At 37.6% G+C, this 20,375-nt stretch overlaps 1 protein-coding gene across 1 annotated transcript; it reads right to left on the bottom strand.

Annotated features, from left to right (window-relative positions):
* Positions 1-10,648: 10,648 nt before the first annotated feature.
* LOC139961202 (actin-related protein 2/3 complex subunit 4) lies at positions 10,649-20,375 on the bottom strand. Its single transcript, XM_071960213.1, has 6 exons — positions 20,220-20,375; positions 19,249-19,367; positions 18,065-18,176; positions 17,447-17,542; positions 15,499-15,669; positions 10,649-14,495 (listed from the first exon to the last, which is right to left on the bottom strand). Exons 1-6 carry the CDS (start codon positions 20,220-20,222, stop codon positions 14,490-14,492), a joined length of 507 nt encoding a protein of 168 aa, XP_071816314.1. The 5' UTR covers positions 20,223-20,375; the 3' UTR covers positions 10,649-14,489.

Here is a 20,375-nt window from a genome sequence, read left to right on the forward strand (position 1 = left end):
ACATGGTGGCATTATTAGTATACAAGTCCATGTCTCGTAAACATGTGTTTAGTTTTACTTCAGAGTGATATTTGAGGGGCGCATTGGCGACACTGCCATAATTAAATGTCATTTCTCGTGTGAGCTTCCATGAATTTCCCGTTAATTTGCCACATTTCTGTCATAGATAAATTATGAGCATGTTTTGCTTGATTCTCCCATTGTTGCGTACGGTACATACAAGTATACATTACATGTAACTTAGTGTGATTCTCGAAGTGGAACCAAATCCTGTTTTCTGGGTTTTATTCATTATCGAATACATGTGCAAAGAAATTTGCGGGATAGAGACACTGATGACGTCATCAAGGATCCATTTCAAGTCGACCAATGTGTATATATTTTACGTGTGTTATTCAAACCTAATATTGTTTCCCACTAGTATTGCATAAAGTGTCAGTTGAAATGTATTTATTTTCTTTCAAGAATGATTGAGTAATTCTTTCATCTAATGGAATTCATTTACTGAGGTTGTCAAGTAAGATCAAACTCGTCGATGTAAACCACGTTCGACAGATGTTCAAATTGAAAGTGGACAATTTTCCTATATGTTTTCGTCTCAGAAGAATCTCATTTATAAGGTTCCTTGGGAGGACTACAATAACCGCAAACCCAAGTAAAATATCTTCAATTAAAAACAATGAGGAGGCATGGACAGGTCTTAAAGTGGTATTTTACGAACTATACTTCCGAGTGAAGATAATTTAATGGCTCCAAGTATACTGACGAAATATTTTCCAAAGTTCTCACGTCTGTGAAACAGATGGTATAGTAGTTCTGGCTGCGACGTTGAAAGGCCCACATGTTGTTTAAGGCTTCGTATTTGCAGGGAGAATGGGCATGGGCTCAGACAATTGTGGTCAGACTGGTTTATATAATGTGATACTGTATTAATTGAGATATTTTAGCTTCATAATAACGGAAACCAATGGAAGGTTTTGTGCTTTCTCAGAAAAACATTCATTGTATCTCAAACGTTCTAACAGAATAGATAAGAGTACTTGACAACCAAGTGTTATAGTATATGAACATTTCTCTAGCCTAGCTCTGCATTTTCATGACTTTAGATTATGTACAACGATTTACATATTTTAGATTAGTTTGTAGCTTTGACAGAACAGGATATGAAGTGACATGACGTGTCATGGCATGACGTGACGTGACATGACATGACATTTACGGTACGATGCAATGCCGGATGCAATGTGATCATACGATACGATATCATATCATATCATTTATTATCATATCATATCATATCATATCACATCATATCATATCATATCACATCACATCACATCACATCACATCACATCACATCACATCACATCACATCACATCACATCACATCACATCACATCATATCATATCATTTGAATGAAAGAAAGTACTATATATCATTTAAGATCATGAACTCTACAAAGTTCACTAGTTTTCTTTTTTACAAAAGGCTGAAGTAAGTATTTAGTTATTCCTAAAATCCTTCAGTTAAGTCGAGAGTGTAATTACTATTATACTTCAATGAGTTCTTTTTTCTTCTTCTTCTTAATCTTCTTCTATTTATCCATTATTTTTTGATGGAGGAGTTCTTCCGCAGTGATAAAGGTTCAAGTGTTCCTCCTACAGTTAATGACTTCCTCCCAATAGGACCTACTTCCTACATCCTACCATCTTGATCAACTAGATATATTCTACAAAGCTTTGCCAAGACGGCGAACTTGCATGCGTGGCCGGGACATCGTTATCCGCGTCTTTTGTGGAAGACATTATCTTACTTGATCACAAACGATGACTTACTGAACAGCAATCAACTTGTACTTGGAATGTTGCCATGTAATATCAATTTAATGAGTATCGTCTAAATCTAATACCGGAAAAAACACTGCGACGAGGGTAGGTTGTTTTTGCTTGACTTTATCTTACTCAATGAAATCAGATGGTATACTAATGAACTTAGTTCAGTGACTTCAGTGTTTTAAAGGGTGTGAAGACTCGCGCAAAAAGAAACGTCTAATGCCGGTAATCTGACCTAGTTTCGAATAAGGTGTAACAGAAGTGTTAGACACCACCATCGATCCCAGAAAATACGCACACAGCTTGCTACCTTCGGTAATGAGACACTAGTGTACAGTCAGTACATACAGCTGCGGTCAAAAGCCACAGCACAGTGTACAAACGATACAGCGATGAACATCTCAGGTCCAGCTAAAGATAACAAGGTATCACGTTTCATTACTGTCTGCATTTTGTAGCGACAAGCAGAAAACTTCACTTGAAAGCAACGGAAAGTTAACTTTTTCAGAGCACGGCACGCGGTTTGGGGCGAGCCTCTTCAATGCCTTTAAGACGAGCAGCAATGAGGAACAATATGCGCCAGCAAGAGCAGCTTTGTCGGAGTCGGGATACAGAAGTGAGGTCACTACTTAGCCTAAAGTCATGTGAGAAACCTCCAACGCGCAACTTTTCATAAATAAGAAGTGCTCTGCCTCTTTTTGTTATTTCGGTTTATTGGCTATCGTGGAATAATGTAAAATGGCCCTGAAGCGGCGACCAGTCAAGTATAGGCAATATTTGATGAACAATTCCTCTAAGTTTTATTCAGGAAATACAACGTCAAGCAATATTTTCTTTAACAAATGACCCTTTTTGATGAACTTCCATATAAATGATTTTTATTGCCCAAGATGCATGAAGACATATAAACTTTGTTTCAAAGGTGGGGCACCCTCACCCCTTCCACATCCAAGTTTTGTTAAATTTTGAAATTATAAAGTCTTAGGCCCATCATATGTAGGCCAATTAGACCTTGAGGATTCTTGACCCTGTAGGCACTTTCCTCATCTGAATGTTGGGTATGAACGTATGTGCCATGAACGTATTGCCATTGCCATGCCATTGCCATGAACGTATGTGACATAAAAGTAGGTGTGTTTCGAAAGTATAGCCCTTCTCACGTCCGTCTCCATCCACCCCCTACCCCCCCCCCCCATCAACTACTCTTTTGTTTGTCGCTAAGCGCAACTGCTCAGCGGGAGACCCAGACAATGTATACACATAGGTAAATTACTATCGATATCGTATGGATGACACCTTGTAGGCCTACTATATAAGCAGTTAGGAGTACTTGGAAACACCGATATTTGTTTGTCTAGAAGAATAGGTCGAGTCAAAGGTTTATTCAACGGGGAGTTATTTATGTAGTAAGAGGTCACGAGTCGTTCTATAAACATGATCATATTCCGTATACGTTAGTATGTCAAACACTATACTGTCGAGTTAACAAAACAGTCGATCGAAGAAAGACGACCTAAATATAGATACTGGATTGAAGCGCATTCTATACAAGGACAATAAGATTGGTGCGCAGTGTATTTTATCTATTGTACACATTTCACAGCACATTAGGAAGCAAAACTACAGCACTGGTCATGTCACACGTTACCCACGAGTATGCCCTGTGCGTATGCCAAGCCAATAGGACGCTCCATGACCACATCCAAAATCAACAGTCATACCGGTCCTATATCTAGTTCCGCGAAATTTGACAAATTGCATTCTCTGCCTGCAAATCATAACGATACCGTTATGGTGATCACTCGTGGGATGCAATTTCCTTCGTAATTATTGAAGACGAGATCTTTCGAAGTGTTTTCTATAATGGCCCCTTTTCGTTCGGCCAAACCTGCACAAGTGGAACAACGCTTGCTGACTAGTCAATCAGTCAACGCGTATGTACGCAAGTTCATCGTGTTGGCATGCTTGCGAGCGCTTTCACACGATCGTGTTACTTTATACAGTACATAGAGCACGCGCATTAGGACAGATATATGACAGCGCCCATTTAAAATCACTGGAGAACATTATAAGGAACATAACAATTGACTTCTACACGTGTTCGAAACAGCATATCAGTGCATACATTTTTGTTGGAAATTTGTGTTTCATATTTGTCATTCTCTCGTACTGAAAGGTTCAGATTACATAGACTAAACTAAATTACATCATTTCTGTCCTGAAAATATCTACTTCATCGAATGGCCACTCAAATATCAACAACCATTCAATTGCTGCAAAAACGAAACGCTTTTGCCTGTGCACAGTGGGGTATAAAGACAGAAGCAAGCCCCCCCCCCCCCACCACCCCACACCCACACACACAAATAGAAACATCATTTTTATTCGGGAGATATCATGGTTGAAAGAAGTCATGTCAGGGGGACTGCTAGTGTGCCGATTTCACTGAAGTCATATTACTTCCGTGGTCAATGTGTGACGCCATAAGATGAAACACTTCAAATGAATGTAGATACTTTTGGTATAATGAAAAATATGCCAATTAGTTATTGTTAAAATGTCAAAAACCCATAGGTCTGGCCCTGGCTATCTATCAAGTAAGTGAACAATGCATGAAATAAACTTGATCGAGTCTTCAGTCTTGTCATTCAAACCATGATACTTTCCAAATCGAATGAGAAGTTTTTTTTTCTTATACTTCTATAGGATGCATTCATTCGTCACAAACGTCTTAAGTATATGCATAATTATGATAGTTTGGGTTTTGTTTAACCTTTAAATAGTCTTCTTTAACATTTCTCAGTGACTCAGTGCAGAATTATATTTGAGGTTCACAAATATCCTCGAAAACATTTTTGAAAACTTTTGTTAATTTGGTTTGGAAAGACGAAAGTTGTAAGCAATAAAGTTGGGAGCAATACTTATGTTCTGTGAGTAATATTTGACATGTTTAAAATTTGAACTTTATACACACATGAGCTTGAAAGTAGAAAATCAGAAATAGTGCAACAGTTACGGCGAACTGTTTGTTAAACCAGATATTTGTTATGGAATAACAACTCCCTGGTTGAACTTAGTTCTAACTCATTGCACAAAGGAAATAGATAATAGAAGGACCTTAACAAGTAGTTTTAATAGCGTAAAGCTTAACCTCTTTACCCAATTTCTGCAGTGAATGCAGAAAGCAATCCAAACGGCAGGGTGTCGAATTGAGCTTACAATGGTTATAATAAATATTAGATGGCATGATAAGGACTGTCCGTATTTTCGGCCAATAAAAATTGTTTTCATGGAACGCTAATTAGGCCTTAATAATTGAGAAGTTAAATATAGACGAAAGTCAGTGCACCCAAGTTAACATATATATTATATGGCGTACTATAAAGAACGCGTGACTTTTGATTTTGCTTTGGACAAGCAATGAATGTGAGAAATTATAACACGCACAGAATTACACGAGGGAAAGTAGGTCTATGTGTATACCTTGCAGCAGGGAGCCAACCACTCAGGCTAACAACGAAATAAGATTTTAATTTGGAAATTAGGATGGCAACAACACAGGAATGGAGAAGGGTGGTAACAACATTAGAACTTTTTGTTATGTTTTGCCCATTTCTCTCCCCTAAGGTGTAAGCGTATATCTCTCCAAACCCGTAAAAAGTACGCCCATACATATTTTGAACTACCATTGCTTTAATTGGCTGAATTTGCATATACAAGATAGTCAGTTCATATCAGCGAACATGAACATTCAAACTGAAGTAATATGATATGATAAAAGAAAGCTGTCTACAAAAAAGAAAAGAAAAGGCGGTTAACCAGTTTGAGCGAACACTTCGGCGGAATGCAATCAAGTAAACAGCTATATTTTGATGGCTGGGTGTGCAACCACACATATACCGTCCCGGGTTCAACAAGAGTGCATGAAAGAAAAAGAAAAAGAAAATCCACACTTTAGGTCTTATGTTTGAAAGAAACGCTGCTTAGAACAGAATCTGAGTTGCATTAGAAACAAACAAAGCGATATCATTCCATAATAATTCAATTTTTCACTACCGGTCTAATCATATAGAACAGGGAGGGGGTGGGGTCGGACTGGATAAACGATAAAGGGGGGGGGGGGGAAGTACATCATAAAGTATGACTTAAGGAAAGATGCTATTGTTGATATGACATTGTGCAATGAAAAAGTAAAATCGAGTGCCAGTCAAAATTACAAAGCAATTACGGTGGTCGTGTTATTCCTCTTTCAATTTATGTTCCTTTGCTCCTTTAAATGTTTAGGACGGCTCCCCATGCAGACTGCACCAAAACTATTTAAAACCCATTGTGTTATAACTACATAAATTGTTCTTGAACCTCATACAAAGCCGTACCAGATTAGATAACATCCAATACATCTAGTTCTTTGATACGTGTGTAGTACATTGTAAACAAGTTATTTTGAGGCCATAAGTCTAGCTTTTGGTTTTTGTGTGTTGCTTCTGGGTCATTTTTCAAACAAATAAATAAATAAGATGTTATTGAAATCCTCATCGGAAATGACAGCAGAGAAATTGTCACGGTTCGCAACATCAACATTAGTTTTATTGACGACAGTCGCAAACGTTTCAACAAGAAGAAAATAGTAAGGTACAGTTAAAGTGCCATTATTTTTTTAAATAAGTAAGAATATTTATATATTCATTTTGAAAATGAAAGTGAATATTTTCAAAAGTGCTTATTTATTGATTAAACAGATTGACGACCACGGCCAATTTGTTTGTAAATTTTACTGAAATGAACAAACCTTTACCCTTGAATTTCGTTATTTAGTTGGTAGGCCTACTTATGTTTTCACTTCATTTTGTTGAGAGTACACAAACCTGAACAAGAACACCTCCCCCATTTTAGCCCAATTTTTAACTGAAATTCATTCATACTTAGTAAAGATTCCTAAATCCTATTGGTCCATTCAGGTCAGCTGACCGTGGTTAATCCTGTGAGTAACGCACGGTAAAATTACGGGGCATCACTTTAATAAATCTTTGGTTATATGTAACCAAAAATGTTTTGTTTTATGATTTTCCCCCACACAAATGGTAGTGTATGAATGAACGGGGTTAATCAACGGTCTAGCGTGCGTTACTCACATGATTAATGCACTCCGGGTGTTAATGCTATCGCTGGATGCACTCGGGCTCCGCCCTCGTGCATCGCTTGCATTATCGCCCGATCGTGCATTAATCCTGTGAGTAACGCACGCTAGACCGTTGATTAACCCCTTAGTCATACATAGCATCTCGTAGTATACTTTCAAAATAACTTTCGTTTATCCCCAAAGTTACGACATTTGAGGTGGGAATCAGAGACGAATTTTGTATGTGTGTACATTTTATCGGTTAAAAGGTGACAAATAAAATCCGATATGAAGTCTGTAGTGTCTGTTTTAATGATTCCAATGTGTGTTAAACCGATGATAGCAACCGTACTGGAATGAGACTACACGGAATGGTAATGCTCCAGGCATATCCCTTGTTGATTAATGTAAGAGTAGCTATCACACATACCGTGTTGGCAGAGTGTCTGTCTGTGCGGTTACATCCCTATGTTCCGACGTCTCTATGTTCCGACGTCTATATGTTCCGACAATACGAAATAATTTTTGACCAACATTTTGTCGGACCCAATTTTTTCGGACCCAACTTTTTTCGGACCAAAATTTGTTTGGAACAAAAAATTTTTGGACCAACCTTTTTTTTGACCAACATTTTTTTTTGACCAATATGTTTTCGGACCAAAATTTTTTTTGACTGAAATTTTTTTGGACCAACATTTCTTCGGACCAAAATTGTTTTCTGAAACAAACGGCACCTTTTTATTTTTTTATAAAAAAACAAATTTGGTGGGTCCAAAAAAAATTTACTCCCCCCAAAAATTGGGGTCAAAAAAGTAGTTTTCTTGGTACAACGAAATTTTCGGATACAAAAAATTGCTCCGAATTTTTTCTTTTTGTCGGAACATAGAGACGTCGGGACATAAAGACGTCGGAACATAGGGATGTCACCGTCTGTGCAGTATACAACCAAACTTGTAGTCTTTGGCGTCCACGGGATTTCAAAGGTGGGGGTTGGAGTGAGGTAGGTGGTGGGGTGAGGTAGGTGGTGGGGGTTGAGCGAGGTAGGTGGTGGGGTTGGGGAGAGAATTAAAAAACCTCCCCGACTGATTTTAGATACGGATATGCACACGAATAGAAGGGTCAAAGGCTAATCAAGGATTTTGTAAAGCAGGTTGGACAGCACTGGGTTCATTGAAGCTGAGTCTCATGTACGGGCGTTTGGGGGTTCTTCCCCCAGAAATAAATTAATAGTTTAGATGTCAAATGATGCAATGTGAGGAATATGGCCTATTAGTAGCTCTAATCGCAAGTTTGAGTTAATAAATATAGTATTGATATTTTGGCCGAATGTAAAAAATTCCCCGAATGAACCATTTTCCCTGACTGAAGATGGGAGTGGGGCCATGCTCCCCCCCCCCCCATCTTTTCGCACGCCATTGCTTTTAGTACACGAGTCCGTAGTCGCACATGTTTCGTGGATTCAGTGGATATTCTGGTTTGATAGGGGGGGGGGGTCATGATAATAGGCTAATTCTTGGATTTGAACCAAGTCCTGAGTCTTGCTTAAAAACGACCGATGCTTAAAAAAAGCAAATACATTTTCGAGAGGAATCATAAGTTTATTTCCCCTTTTTTTGGGGGGGGGGGGAGTAGGTGGGTAATTATCTGTTTGTTGCTTCTTTTTTTTATTTCAAGCCTTAATCGAGCATTCAACACATTTTCGATTAGACACTTTCACAGTATCACAGTTTAGTATATGAAACACAATCAGAAACATTCCATGTTTTTTTTCCACTTTAAGCTATATTATTTGCAATAAAATGTATGACCTATAGTTTCATCGTATTTTTATTTTATTCTAGTTAGAGCCTTGGGGCGTTTTCACATTTTAAAGTTGAATATGTGTAACAACGATAGAGCTACAGAAACATTACCTACTGTAAAGGGGTGTTTTCTTACTTCCTTTTCCCCCTCATTTTCGTATAAAACAGAATACAAAACTAATCGTACGTTAATGTTCCTGTTACCATACACTACAGCGGGCTTTGACCTAAACATTACTCAGTCAAGCGTTTTCTACAAAACAGGACTTTGTCTTATCCTCCGAGGATCTTACTTCCTTATTCATCATCTATTTGGCCTTTTGATCAGATAATTGGCTTCCATGATTGTCTTCCTATCACAGATAACAGATACGCCAGATACCCTAATAACCCCTTCTATACTAACTATGTGACTACGCCGTACTTGGTATAAGGTTGAATTGACACTGTACAGAACTAATACGTTTCGGTTATATCCATTAAAGTGACGTAGTGGGATATAACTCTCGTTTTTTTTCCCTACACAATACAGTGGTTAGTTCATAACAAGAGGAAACCCACCAATAACTTTTTCTTTAGTACTATTTCCTGGAGGCTCTGGCATTCCAAAGTGTTCAGTGAGGAGTATTGATTGTAAAGCCAGAAATTCACTTTGAAATGTTGTAAACCATTGAGAACGGACTGATCTACCCGGTTAACCGGCTCGGAACCGGTGCGTTGCTGGATTCTCAATGCGACGCCATGTTGAGATTAACAAAGCGCCGATTTCCTCTGCATCATCCACCCAAACGGCCCATGAAATACAGTCTTGTTCGGGAAAGGTGCTAGTTTCGTTCGAGGTACCAAATGGGCCACACATTTCAAGGCCCCGGTGTCGCATGTTTCAAGGCACCGGCGCCGCCGGTTGGATCAAAGAGTCGGCAGTAAATTATGTTTATTTATGTTTGAGTAGGTCTTTGACTTCTTGGCATATTTTGGCGGCAATCCTGGTGATTTTAACATTTTAGAGTTTTCGGTAAGGTATACAATTTCAAAAAAAGAAAAATATTATAACCAGTTTGACGACTGTCCTCAAAGAGGAGGAAGGGATATGAGGTGGATGGACTGTATAATTAACAGTATTTTGATACTCTTTACAGCTCCAAATGTAACCATATGTACATGACTATTCTCATCTCTCCCCTCCCTCCTCCCAAATGAACATTAATGTGTCCAACCTATGTCAAGGAGCACTGGCAGCTAGGTTGAAACAAGGTTTGTTTATCACACATTTGGAGGAAAGAGCTTGACAATTTTTGTAAGTGACAACAATAGGCTCATTTGATCCAAGTAAGGGCAAAGGCTTGTTTAAGCGGTTAGTTTTCCGCCCCCACAATCCTTAGGTTTCAGGATCAAAATTCCGCCAGGAGCCAGATTTTCTTGCCCTATTCAAAAATTGCTGCAGTGCAGTGGTGATGTGTGGAGTCTTCTTTGGATTTGTTATTTCTGGTTTGTGAACTTGGGAACAAGGGTTCGTTTCTGTTCTTCACTTGGTTTCGAAACAACTTTGTTCGTCATGGCTGCACTGCAGTGATGTCGAATGGGGTCGCCTTTGCCTACCTCAGTATTTGAGAAAGTGGTCAGATGCTGGGGCATACACTCTCGTCTGTCGGATGGGGACGTTAAATGGCGGTCCTGGGGAGCAGGAATGGGAGCGAATTCACACCCCTGCCTCTGAACACTTATCGAAAAGAGAAGGCTTGAAATAAGCCAGTGTTCATCCACGTTCTAAAACAGATAGGATATCAAATAAGCTACTGTAAGGCTTCCTGATCCTTGGGTCTCTAAACTAAAATAAACGCATCCATTATAATCTATGAATGAAAATCTTCACAAAAGAAAATACTTGATCGAGTTTCTTTTTCTTCCGTTTTTTTTATTATCATAATTTTATATTTATTTTAAACCCATAATGTTCCTTTAAAACCCCTGCTAAGGTTCATTTCTATTAAACATTAAACTAAAGAAAACTTCAGTCTGATATATAATCGTTGACATTAGTCATTAGCATCAATTAAGTCAACCATTAATGAGTGAGTAAATCCATTCTGCATGAATCATTTTGTGAATCATGAAAGCACACTGCTCAAAAAATGTCAACCCAAGGACAAAACTTACAAACAGAAACTTCAAAGTTTAGACATGCAAGCTTTTAAATGAAAGACCCCTTTTTGTTTCATTTTAATTGTCCTACAGCTAATCTTATATAATCTATAACTACTTAAAAATAATATGCAATAGCTGCACAAAGCTTGACACGCATTGTCTTTGGGAGCAGCATTTGGAACGTGCCTGATAAAAAGATGTTACCACTTCAAAATGTGACTAATCAAAGGTTCGTATCTTTAGACTAATTGTCAGCGTGTCTGTCCACGAGTCAAAGTTGTGGAGTAACATTTACGTCAACGGCTGTTCAGCTTCCAAATAAACCTTTTTGTTATGTTGCTATGACAAATGTAAACTTATTTGATCAATAAATAATGATGTTTAATCAGTGGTGGAGCCTGGTAGAAGTCATGTGTCATTCATGAGGACAGATTATTTGGAAAAAAAGTAAAGGGGGGGGGGTGGAGGAGGAGGTGTCAGGGATAAGAACAACCATTAAGATCAAGAACATAACTCATCATAACTAAGATTTCTGCGAAATCTGTCAAAGGTTCATCCATCACATAATAATAACAAACTTTTTGGGATTCTTACAGATGCATCTTGCCCTAGCTTCTACAATTCTAACTTTTCTGTCCAACTTAAAAGTTGGTTCCGAGAAGCTTTTGGTTCTAAGACACATTGAAAACAACTGTTAAAGTTGTCACCAAAATGGTTGCAGAATATGGTATGTTACCCTTTCCATGTACCCATTTAGAGACAATCTCCAAGAGCCGGGGGAAGGGATCAAAATGAAAGGCCAAATTTAATGTCAGCTATCTAAAGTTACCAGCACAAAACCAAGTTTTTTTCAAAGGGGGTAGAAGAGGGGGCAGCGATGTCCCAACTCCTTCTCAATCCCCCTCCCCCCGCCCCATCATTCATATTGTATGTATTTTAGATCCTCCTGCAAGCAGGAACTCGCGAAGAAGCCTCATTGGCTTATCAAAGCCGCAAGCTGACGGAAGTCAGTCTCTTAGATTCATATTTAATGTCCATGATTATGAATTGTCAACAACCCTGTAACTGGAGGACATACATTAATCTTGGAGTGACTCGAACCGGGGACCTTATGATTGAAAGGCATCGGCATTAACCACTGAGCTACCACTCCGTAGAGTGTTATTCACGATTGACAGCACTTGCAGGGCTGGTTTTGAGATTGCATTGTTTCCACATGGTTAGGCTTCCTTCTTGCATGTCAACACTACATGAATTGTCTAGAATTGAGCAGTCACTGGCACAAAACACAGTGTTTTTTATTCCAGCAAATTCAATTTCATGTCTGATACTAGTCCTTTACAATGATGAGATATTGAACCCGCCCGATTGATTAGACAAACTGCCAATAATGTGCCCTGAAATACAACATATGTAGCACATTGTCATAGCAACATAACACTAACATGACTCTTTCATGATCTAGTTAAAATAGCAATCCTGCCCATTACCCCAAACCTCATTTCAGATTTAGACAGGCCCGTCTGACAAACAGACAGACGACTTCCATTAAGCTGAGGCCGCATCTATTGAATTCTCTAAACCTAATCATAAAAAAAGACGGAAATATAACAACAATATACGAAGATTGAATGGCCAACGACCCGAGAAAAATTGAGTTTCAAATCAGATAATGGAAATGGCTAATACTTAGAGCTACTCTATAGCAAACCTTTTGTATTCCATTTTTTGTACAGAGGGTTTAAACATTGCTATCAAATTGAAGGTCAAAAAGTCATGAAAACTTTGATTTAAATTGATTGGTAACATGATGTGGGCAGACAATATGAAACTAGAAACATCTGTGTTATCTTCTGTTTTTGTGATGAGACACTGACTGATGTCGAAGTCACTCTAATACAACACGTCTGGATAATGGGAAAGTGACTGTAAGACCAACCTGATATGTTGTGGGAGAACTTCTGTCGAGTTTTACGCTAAAGTTGCAAAATATTCTGTCATTGGGTTAGAGAACATGACCTATCTTGACATTTAGTTTGAACCCTGATTATTTACTATAAGAAAAGCTACATTCTTCTCAATCTTTGTATACGAGAGGATAACATACTATAACAGCGCAGTACAGACTTTATCACTCTAGTTGGTAGTTGGATACGAACTTTAACATGCAGCTTCAATCGTTAACTAACGTGCAATGTTCATTGGTAGTTTTACCGTAATTTTAATAGAAAATTTAGTAAGGATGAATAACTGGCATATGTAACTAAACTTTGGAAGTAGCTCTCTTTATTTATCACTTACAGTAATTGGGCGGTCAACAAGATATTGTTGACGGCTTAAATGAATGGTCCACGTTCTGACACAATGGCTGCTCTAATGAATATGTTACTGAAATAGTAAACGTGCACAAATAAAAATAAAACTCCATGTCTTTGAAGAGCTGTTTTCTATGACATTGGTGTGCATCTCTGGCAATAAGTAGAAATATAAACACAACTGAAACTTGAGAAGTGCTTCGAAAAATTCCTTTTTGTTTAAAATCCTGAATAGCAGTTTAAGCTAAATCACCATTTCTGCAATAATCACAATCTGCGCAGGGTGAGGAATCTTACAATATACAAGACCATTGAAAACTACACATACAGATAAACGTAATAACATAGTTCCGATTGACTGGACCAAACTGACATAGCAAAATTTGAACAGGATATTTCTCGTGTAAAGAGCAACTTGAAATATTGCTGTCCACAAGAGCAATGTATTACTCTGCAAATGGATAAGATAATAACATTGTTTTGTTTTTTTAGGACAAGAATCATTGCAAATTATGCATTTTGCCCACAACAGCTCCATTGAATTAAAAAAAAGAAGAAAAACTTATAAATAACTGGTAACAGTTTTGTTGAACTTTTACAGTTATTCAGTATATATATATATTTTTTGGTAAATTAGCAAGTTCTGTTATGAATTTAACAAACCCACTGGATCTCAAATAATCTTGCTTGTATACATATTTTGTTTTCTTTGGGGGCAGGGGGGGGGGCTGTCAAAGTTTGGTCCCTAAATGCAGAGCCATCGAAACCTAAATTTCTTACATTGATATTGGCATCCAATATAGAAGGATTAAATATTTACAGTTGTCGTTCTTTATTGTACTTCATTACCTCTCTGGTTCATACAGAGTTGCAAAACTTCAACGTTTTTCCTCTGACAGGATTTAAATTTCAAAAGACATTTTCATGTCATCACGACTTACAGGAACTGACTTTCGTTTTCACTTTGCAGCCATTTTGTCGGGGGAAAAATTTCTGCCAGTTCGCTTTCTCTGAGACGCTTCATCTAAACATGACGCAGGGCATTCTTTATCGGAATGATCCCGTTAGCCTGGTCTTGTTGAGTTTTTGCGTCTCCACCGCTTGTGAAAGGATGATATAATATATAAACTAAGTTTTGGATGATTCTATAGTAAAAAAAAAAAGATAGAAACTTAACTACCGCTTTGCATAAAACCTTCTCTTTACCTATCCACTCCTTGGAGGGCTCATGGAAGATATGCAGGCACCTAGGCATATGTGACTGGTCAGGTAGGGCTAAAACTGCAGATAAGAGAAGAGAGAGAGACAAAAATTAACGTAATGAACAAGCTACTATTTATTTTTTTTGTCACCCAGACGTAAACACATTCCTTAGAGCATTGCGATTCTGATGACTCAATCAGATTGGAAGGGATGTAAACAAGACCAGTCTACTCTAAAGTCTCTGTAGAAACTATATCAAATAAAAAAAAATGTGTTAATAACCTAGTATCATGTAAATCAAACTCTCTTATATTTCAATCTGTTTATATAAGTTTCAAGTTAAGCTAATTACTTCAGCTTTAAACAAAATCTGTGGCAAAGTAAGTGGGGTTGATGTTTCGATCCTAGCAGGATCTTCTTCAGAGGCTTAACTATCCTGCTAGGACCGAAACATCAGGCCCACTGATTTTCAAACATTCTCTTACACAGGCTCTTTATGGGGTAAGCAGTTTGCTAACAGTTTTATTTTATTTTGGTTAAACAAAAGTAACTCATCTAAAACCTAAGTACAGCGACTTAGTTGCTTCAAGTCTATGAGACAAACATAACTTCCAAGTTCACCTAAGCACTCTTCAAAGCAATGAAACTAACAGATTTTAAAAGTTGAGTATACCAATTATGGAAATGAAAGAAAGTGATGTGGATTTCGCTTGAAATCTATGCAACTGACTTATTTCCATTTTCATTAACAACTTAGGCTTGAAGTCAAGGAAGTTTGCAATTTCAAGTCAGGACAATCGCACTACTTTCCAAGCAATCGCAACTACATTATTTTCCATTCGGGGCATAATTGTGACCACCACACTATCACTGTTACATTAACTGTAGGTAAACATATGAAACTTTCAAACTAAATCCCTGAGGATGATTCAAAGTGCCGTTTACCTTTTTCAGGAATTCTTTGGCTACGATATGAGCCCTGGGAATAATTGTGACCGCCTTCACTGTTACATTAACTGTAGTACACAAATCAAAAAAGTTTCAAACTAAAGCCCTGGGGATGATTTAAAGTGTCGCTTACCTTTTTCAGGAATTCTTCGGCTACGATTCGTGCCCTGGAATTAACGCTGAGTTTCATTTCACTGATTTCCTTGTCGATTTCTTCCATGAACGTGATAATGAAGTCGACTAATTTGTGTTTGAACATCTGCTCTGTGTGGAAGTTGGTGACTAGAAAACTGATATCGTAGCCCTGTGTAGAGACAAGACGTTAAACGATCAAAACAGATAACGATAACTGGATTGACGGGGACGGAAAGACGACTGGTCCACTTTTGTCATGTGACAATTTTTCTGTCTTAGCGACTGATTTTCATTCTTCTAAAAAGATTCATGTTTCTTCAAATATTTATCAGGAGCTTCTATGTTCTCATCCTCCACATCCATTTTCGTTTACTTTTCATCGTTACCTGGTACTTTCTACATCTTTCTACGATGCATTGGTAGTTATACATCATTCATCTTATTGCACAATTGTTCCTCAAATAATTACTGTAAACAATCATTTGCAACACATTTAAGCAGGGCAAATTAACATCATAAATATTCGTTGCTAACACTTCAAAGCCACACAAAGAGGGAAAGGAAATAGAGGAAATTTCCATATCATAAAACACAGGATGCAAGCCTTCCCCAAGACTACATGTGTTACTGATGGAAAGATTGAAGTGGGGGAATACACCCTCTTTAAGGCTTCTCTAATACATAACTGTTTTAAGTTCTGTACTGGTAGATTCTGCACAACAATACACTAGAGCGAAATGGCATTATTTCAAAAGAACTCAGATCAAAGTTGCTGACACAGGAGATTGGGGGCAGCAAGATAAGTACAATTAATGTCTCTCTGGTAAATGATGGCAGTATACCAGAATGCAGCAGTCAAAGCTGTTAGTATGATCGACCTCAGTCATGGACCATTAAGTGTCCAATGAAGCAGCAAGAAGTGCATTGAATCCAAGCACAGTTATCAAGAATAACTTGAATTACTTGGGTGGTACAGTAGTAAGTCTCTCCCCCCCCCCCCCTTCCAGTAAACCTGAACCTAGTAAATTCACTGACATATTAACAAAACAGATACATATATAGATAGGAATTAAAATTTTAGCATGCATTCTTAAATGTACTGCTGTTGCCGTTCTGGCCCTGTAAATGATTCACAGTCGTTGAGAAAGAAAATGCATGTTGAAAACATAGAATCAATGACCATTTTTGACTTTCTACCAGATTTGGGGGCTGTGCTGAATTTGGTGATGGCGTTAAACACTTCTGTCCATTGACAAATGTGTGAACTAAAACTTTCACAGATCTTGTATATAGCTATTAAGCTGGCCATGAAAACCTTGAACAAAATCAGAAAGTGCTCATAAAAAGTTGCTCTTAAAAGGATTTTTACTGCTGTGAATGTGCCTTTTTTTCAGTACCTTATTATTATTGTTCTAATTGTGTTAACAAAATGTGCATTCAATTTCCTGCATTTGAAGTAAAAAAAATTCACTTTATGTTTTACGGTGAAACTTCCTCTGTAAGCATTGGGAACTTTTCACTAAACCAAAACACTGGGAAGTTTACTAGAACGTTTGCAGTGCTACTATAGAACTGTGAAGAAAAGAGAAGAGCAGGCCCATTTTCGGGTTACAGCTAGTGAATGATGCTGCAGCTAGCCTAGGGAATTTTCGGACCTGTGTACAGCAAAGCGTGACTCGTTATCGACCTCTTGCTATGCTCATTTCAAGGATTAACAATGAATGCTTAGAATCGTCTTCTTGCTATGAAAGATCCAGACATGTTACTTTGGGTACCCTTGAGTTTTAAGAGAGTTTTTGAGTTTAATCTGCATATAAAGTTGCAAGTATTGGGACTTTATGGAGTTAAAATAGTGGTGATATTGGGGTCTTGTAATGTTGTGAGATGGTTCAGGAAAAAAAATTGTCTCCAAAAACAATCAAACCAACACACAGCTGGTGACTTACCTCGACTGGTTTTCTTCGTAAGATAAAGAAGTTGTCAGCTCTGAGCATCATGAAGCGCATGAACTTGTGACAAAGAATCTTCTCAATTTCATCGACCTGTTTACAAATGTAAAAAATTAATCAATAAATTAAACAGTTTCAACAGTTACATGAAAATTCTGAGCTGAAACATTTCCATCTATTTTTAAATTGTTAACAACAATTTTACATATTAGTCCAATTAGAAGAACCAATAGCTTAAAATCTTCCAGGAAGTTGCAACAGAACATTCCTCAGCACTCAAAATGGTCCAGCATAGTTATAAATATAATCTACAGACTTTTAACTATAACTACATTCCACAATTCGCATGGGAGCTTTAACATGTCACTGAATTCCTCACCAACAGTTCAACTGACCATAAGTTAAGAAGTGATCCCTGATATGCATGATTTTACAATCTGTTTACTCACTGTTTTCTGAAAATTGTTTACCTCCCCTCCTCAACCATCCATCCACTGAAAAAAAATTATCCTAATGGTTACATAACCATTAAAGGATCTTTTACGAGTAGAAAATATTCATGTTGACTCTTTTATTGTTAAAGAAAGAGGTAAAAATTGTTTAAAGATAACTTACCTGTTTAATGGATATGCTTATTCTTATGGAGTTAATAGAGCTTTCTATAAGGACCTTCTCCCTCTCACTTCGACTGATGATGACCGGCTTTAACAACAGTTCCTTGCTACTCCTGTGTCCGAGAAGAATCAATGAAAACCATATTTAATATCAGAATACTTGAATATCATAAGGGTAATCTGAATACTTCCTGATGTGTGACCTTGCAGAAAAGTAAGAGCATCTATTTCAAATATACAGTGCGATGAATAATGAACATAATTAGTAACAAGGAGACAAATACACCCAAGCGTTATATTTAAATTATGACATACAAAATGTAACTGATATTAAAACAAATTCCCGAACAGCTTTAAATCAATATCTATTTGATAATTGATACCAAGGTTTGCCTCTTTTCTGTGCATGTATGCCAGACCAAAGACATACATAACCAAGTTAACAGTTACCATGGATGCTTTTAACCTTCTTTACTCGTGCATTTCTTTTTTTATCAATTTTCTGTGATGAAAAAATATTTTGCAAATGCTTCTAGCTCAATCTCGGATGTGAGCCACAGCTAACACTGACAGTTCGATACTGAAAAAAAGTTCAGTAACAGCAATTTTCACTTTAAAACAACATGAAAATATATACAAATAAAGACAAAAGGAAAGTAGAACATTGTACTTCCTGCTGACTCTGCAATATTCAGATACTTAAGAAACCAGGCGTGAATTATAAGCAATGATATCTTGTAAGCAAACTAGCAATTTTCAGCACTATTGGGTGCGGAGGAAATCTGGGTTCCTGTAGGATGGAGGGGGGGGGGCTACTTCAATCAGCTAGGTTAAACATAATGATGGGTTTGTATATTCATAACAATGGCAAAGTATAAAAATATGTAAGTTCACAAATAGACTTTATTGTGTACAAAACCAGGTTACAACAGCATTTCCTTTATCCTTCTTAAGTTATGTAAAGGGAAGGATTTCAGAAAATGAAGCCAATGTGATTGTTGTTTTTTGTGCCACCTTCAATCTGATGCTCTGAGAAATTGGAACAACAATGTGTTTTGCTATGGAGTCATGGAGATGTTGTCCACACACAGCACACCAGTAAACAAACCAAAGGCTTACGATTCCTCATCGTGAGCTGGATATTATAGACTTCTACACTAAATAAAACGAGTGGTTTGTACTTACCTTACTTCCACTTCTGGTTTGTTGTGTCTTTCAACATTTTGTGATGAAAAATTCTCTATGCACATGGCAGCGCTCAAGGTAGCCCTGACGGCATCTAAGTAAGGTCGTAATGTCGCTGCCTGTGTAAGGTGAAAGAATAAAGCTAAGAGAACACAACTGGACATATGTCATTTCTCTCTGAAAAATTTTTACGACTCTAGTGTAAAACAATGGTACCTTCCATCGTCTTCAGCCCATAGATAAATTTCTTGTAAGACCTACTGCCAGCTTAAATTAGTGAATCGCTTTAAAGGTTTGGCAAGGACACACCTTCTTTCATGTAACTTAATGTTGTTTAACTTCATTTCATTCATTTGGGGAGAATTAGTCACCTGCAGTTGGATTTAATGTGCCATAGGCTACATCATTTTGATCACAAGTAAGAATGGAACAGTTTCTTATTTCACAGTTGAAATAGTTTGTGAATTATTTTAGGCTTTTGACAACAATTCAGAAGCTTCATCAGTTCGTAGGCCAATCTCGAAATGTCAGACTAGACCCTAGTGGCTTAGGCAAGGCCTAGTTTAATCGAGCTGTGTTTTTGCTATAGCCTACAATGGTATGATCGAAATTTCAGGAAATATTATTGTTATCAAAATGTTTTCAATTGGTACGGATATGCATATTTCTTCCTGATTTTGTGCAAGAAACATTGTCGGTTCGCATTATCTACTCACTGGTGTTACCAGGCTATACCACAGTTGCTACAATAGGCCTAACTTAGGCTAGGCCTAGGCTTTGTACGAAATTGCATAGCCTAACGAACTTCACGTTCACAGTGATCTGAACCAGGAAGTAGCTTCAACTTCTTTATATTGAATTAGATGTGGAAACTTAAGATCCTTCTTTTTGAAGTGGAGTTTGTAAAACTAATGGAATTAAAAGAATCACATTAAGTCAAACAATATTCTCCATATCAAAGTTAATCTTACCATGTTGTGAGACAATTCTAGTGCTGACTGATTGTTACAGAAACGCCCGATGTAACCACAGAACTATTGCTACAGGAACGACATCACTTTCCAGTTTCCGCATGTTGGATTTGAAGCTAGCATCCATTAGTAGCAGACTATAACAACAGCCACGAA

The sequence above is a fragment of the Apostichopus japonicus genome, chromosome 20, assembly GCF_037975245.1.
Source record: "Apostichopus japonicus isolate 1M-3 chromosome 20, ASM3797524v1, whole genome shotgun sequence".
Lineage (NCBI taxonomy): Eukaryota > Metazoa > Echinodermata > Holothuroidea > Aspidochirotida > Stichopodidae > Apostichopus > Apostichopus japonicus.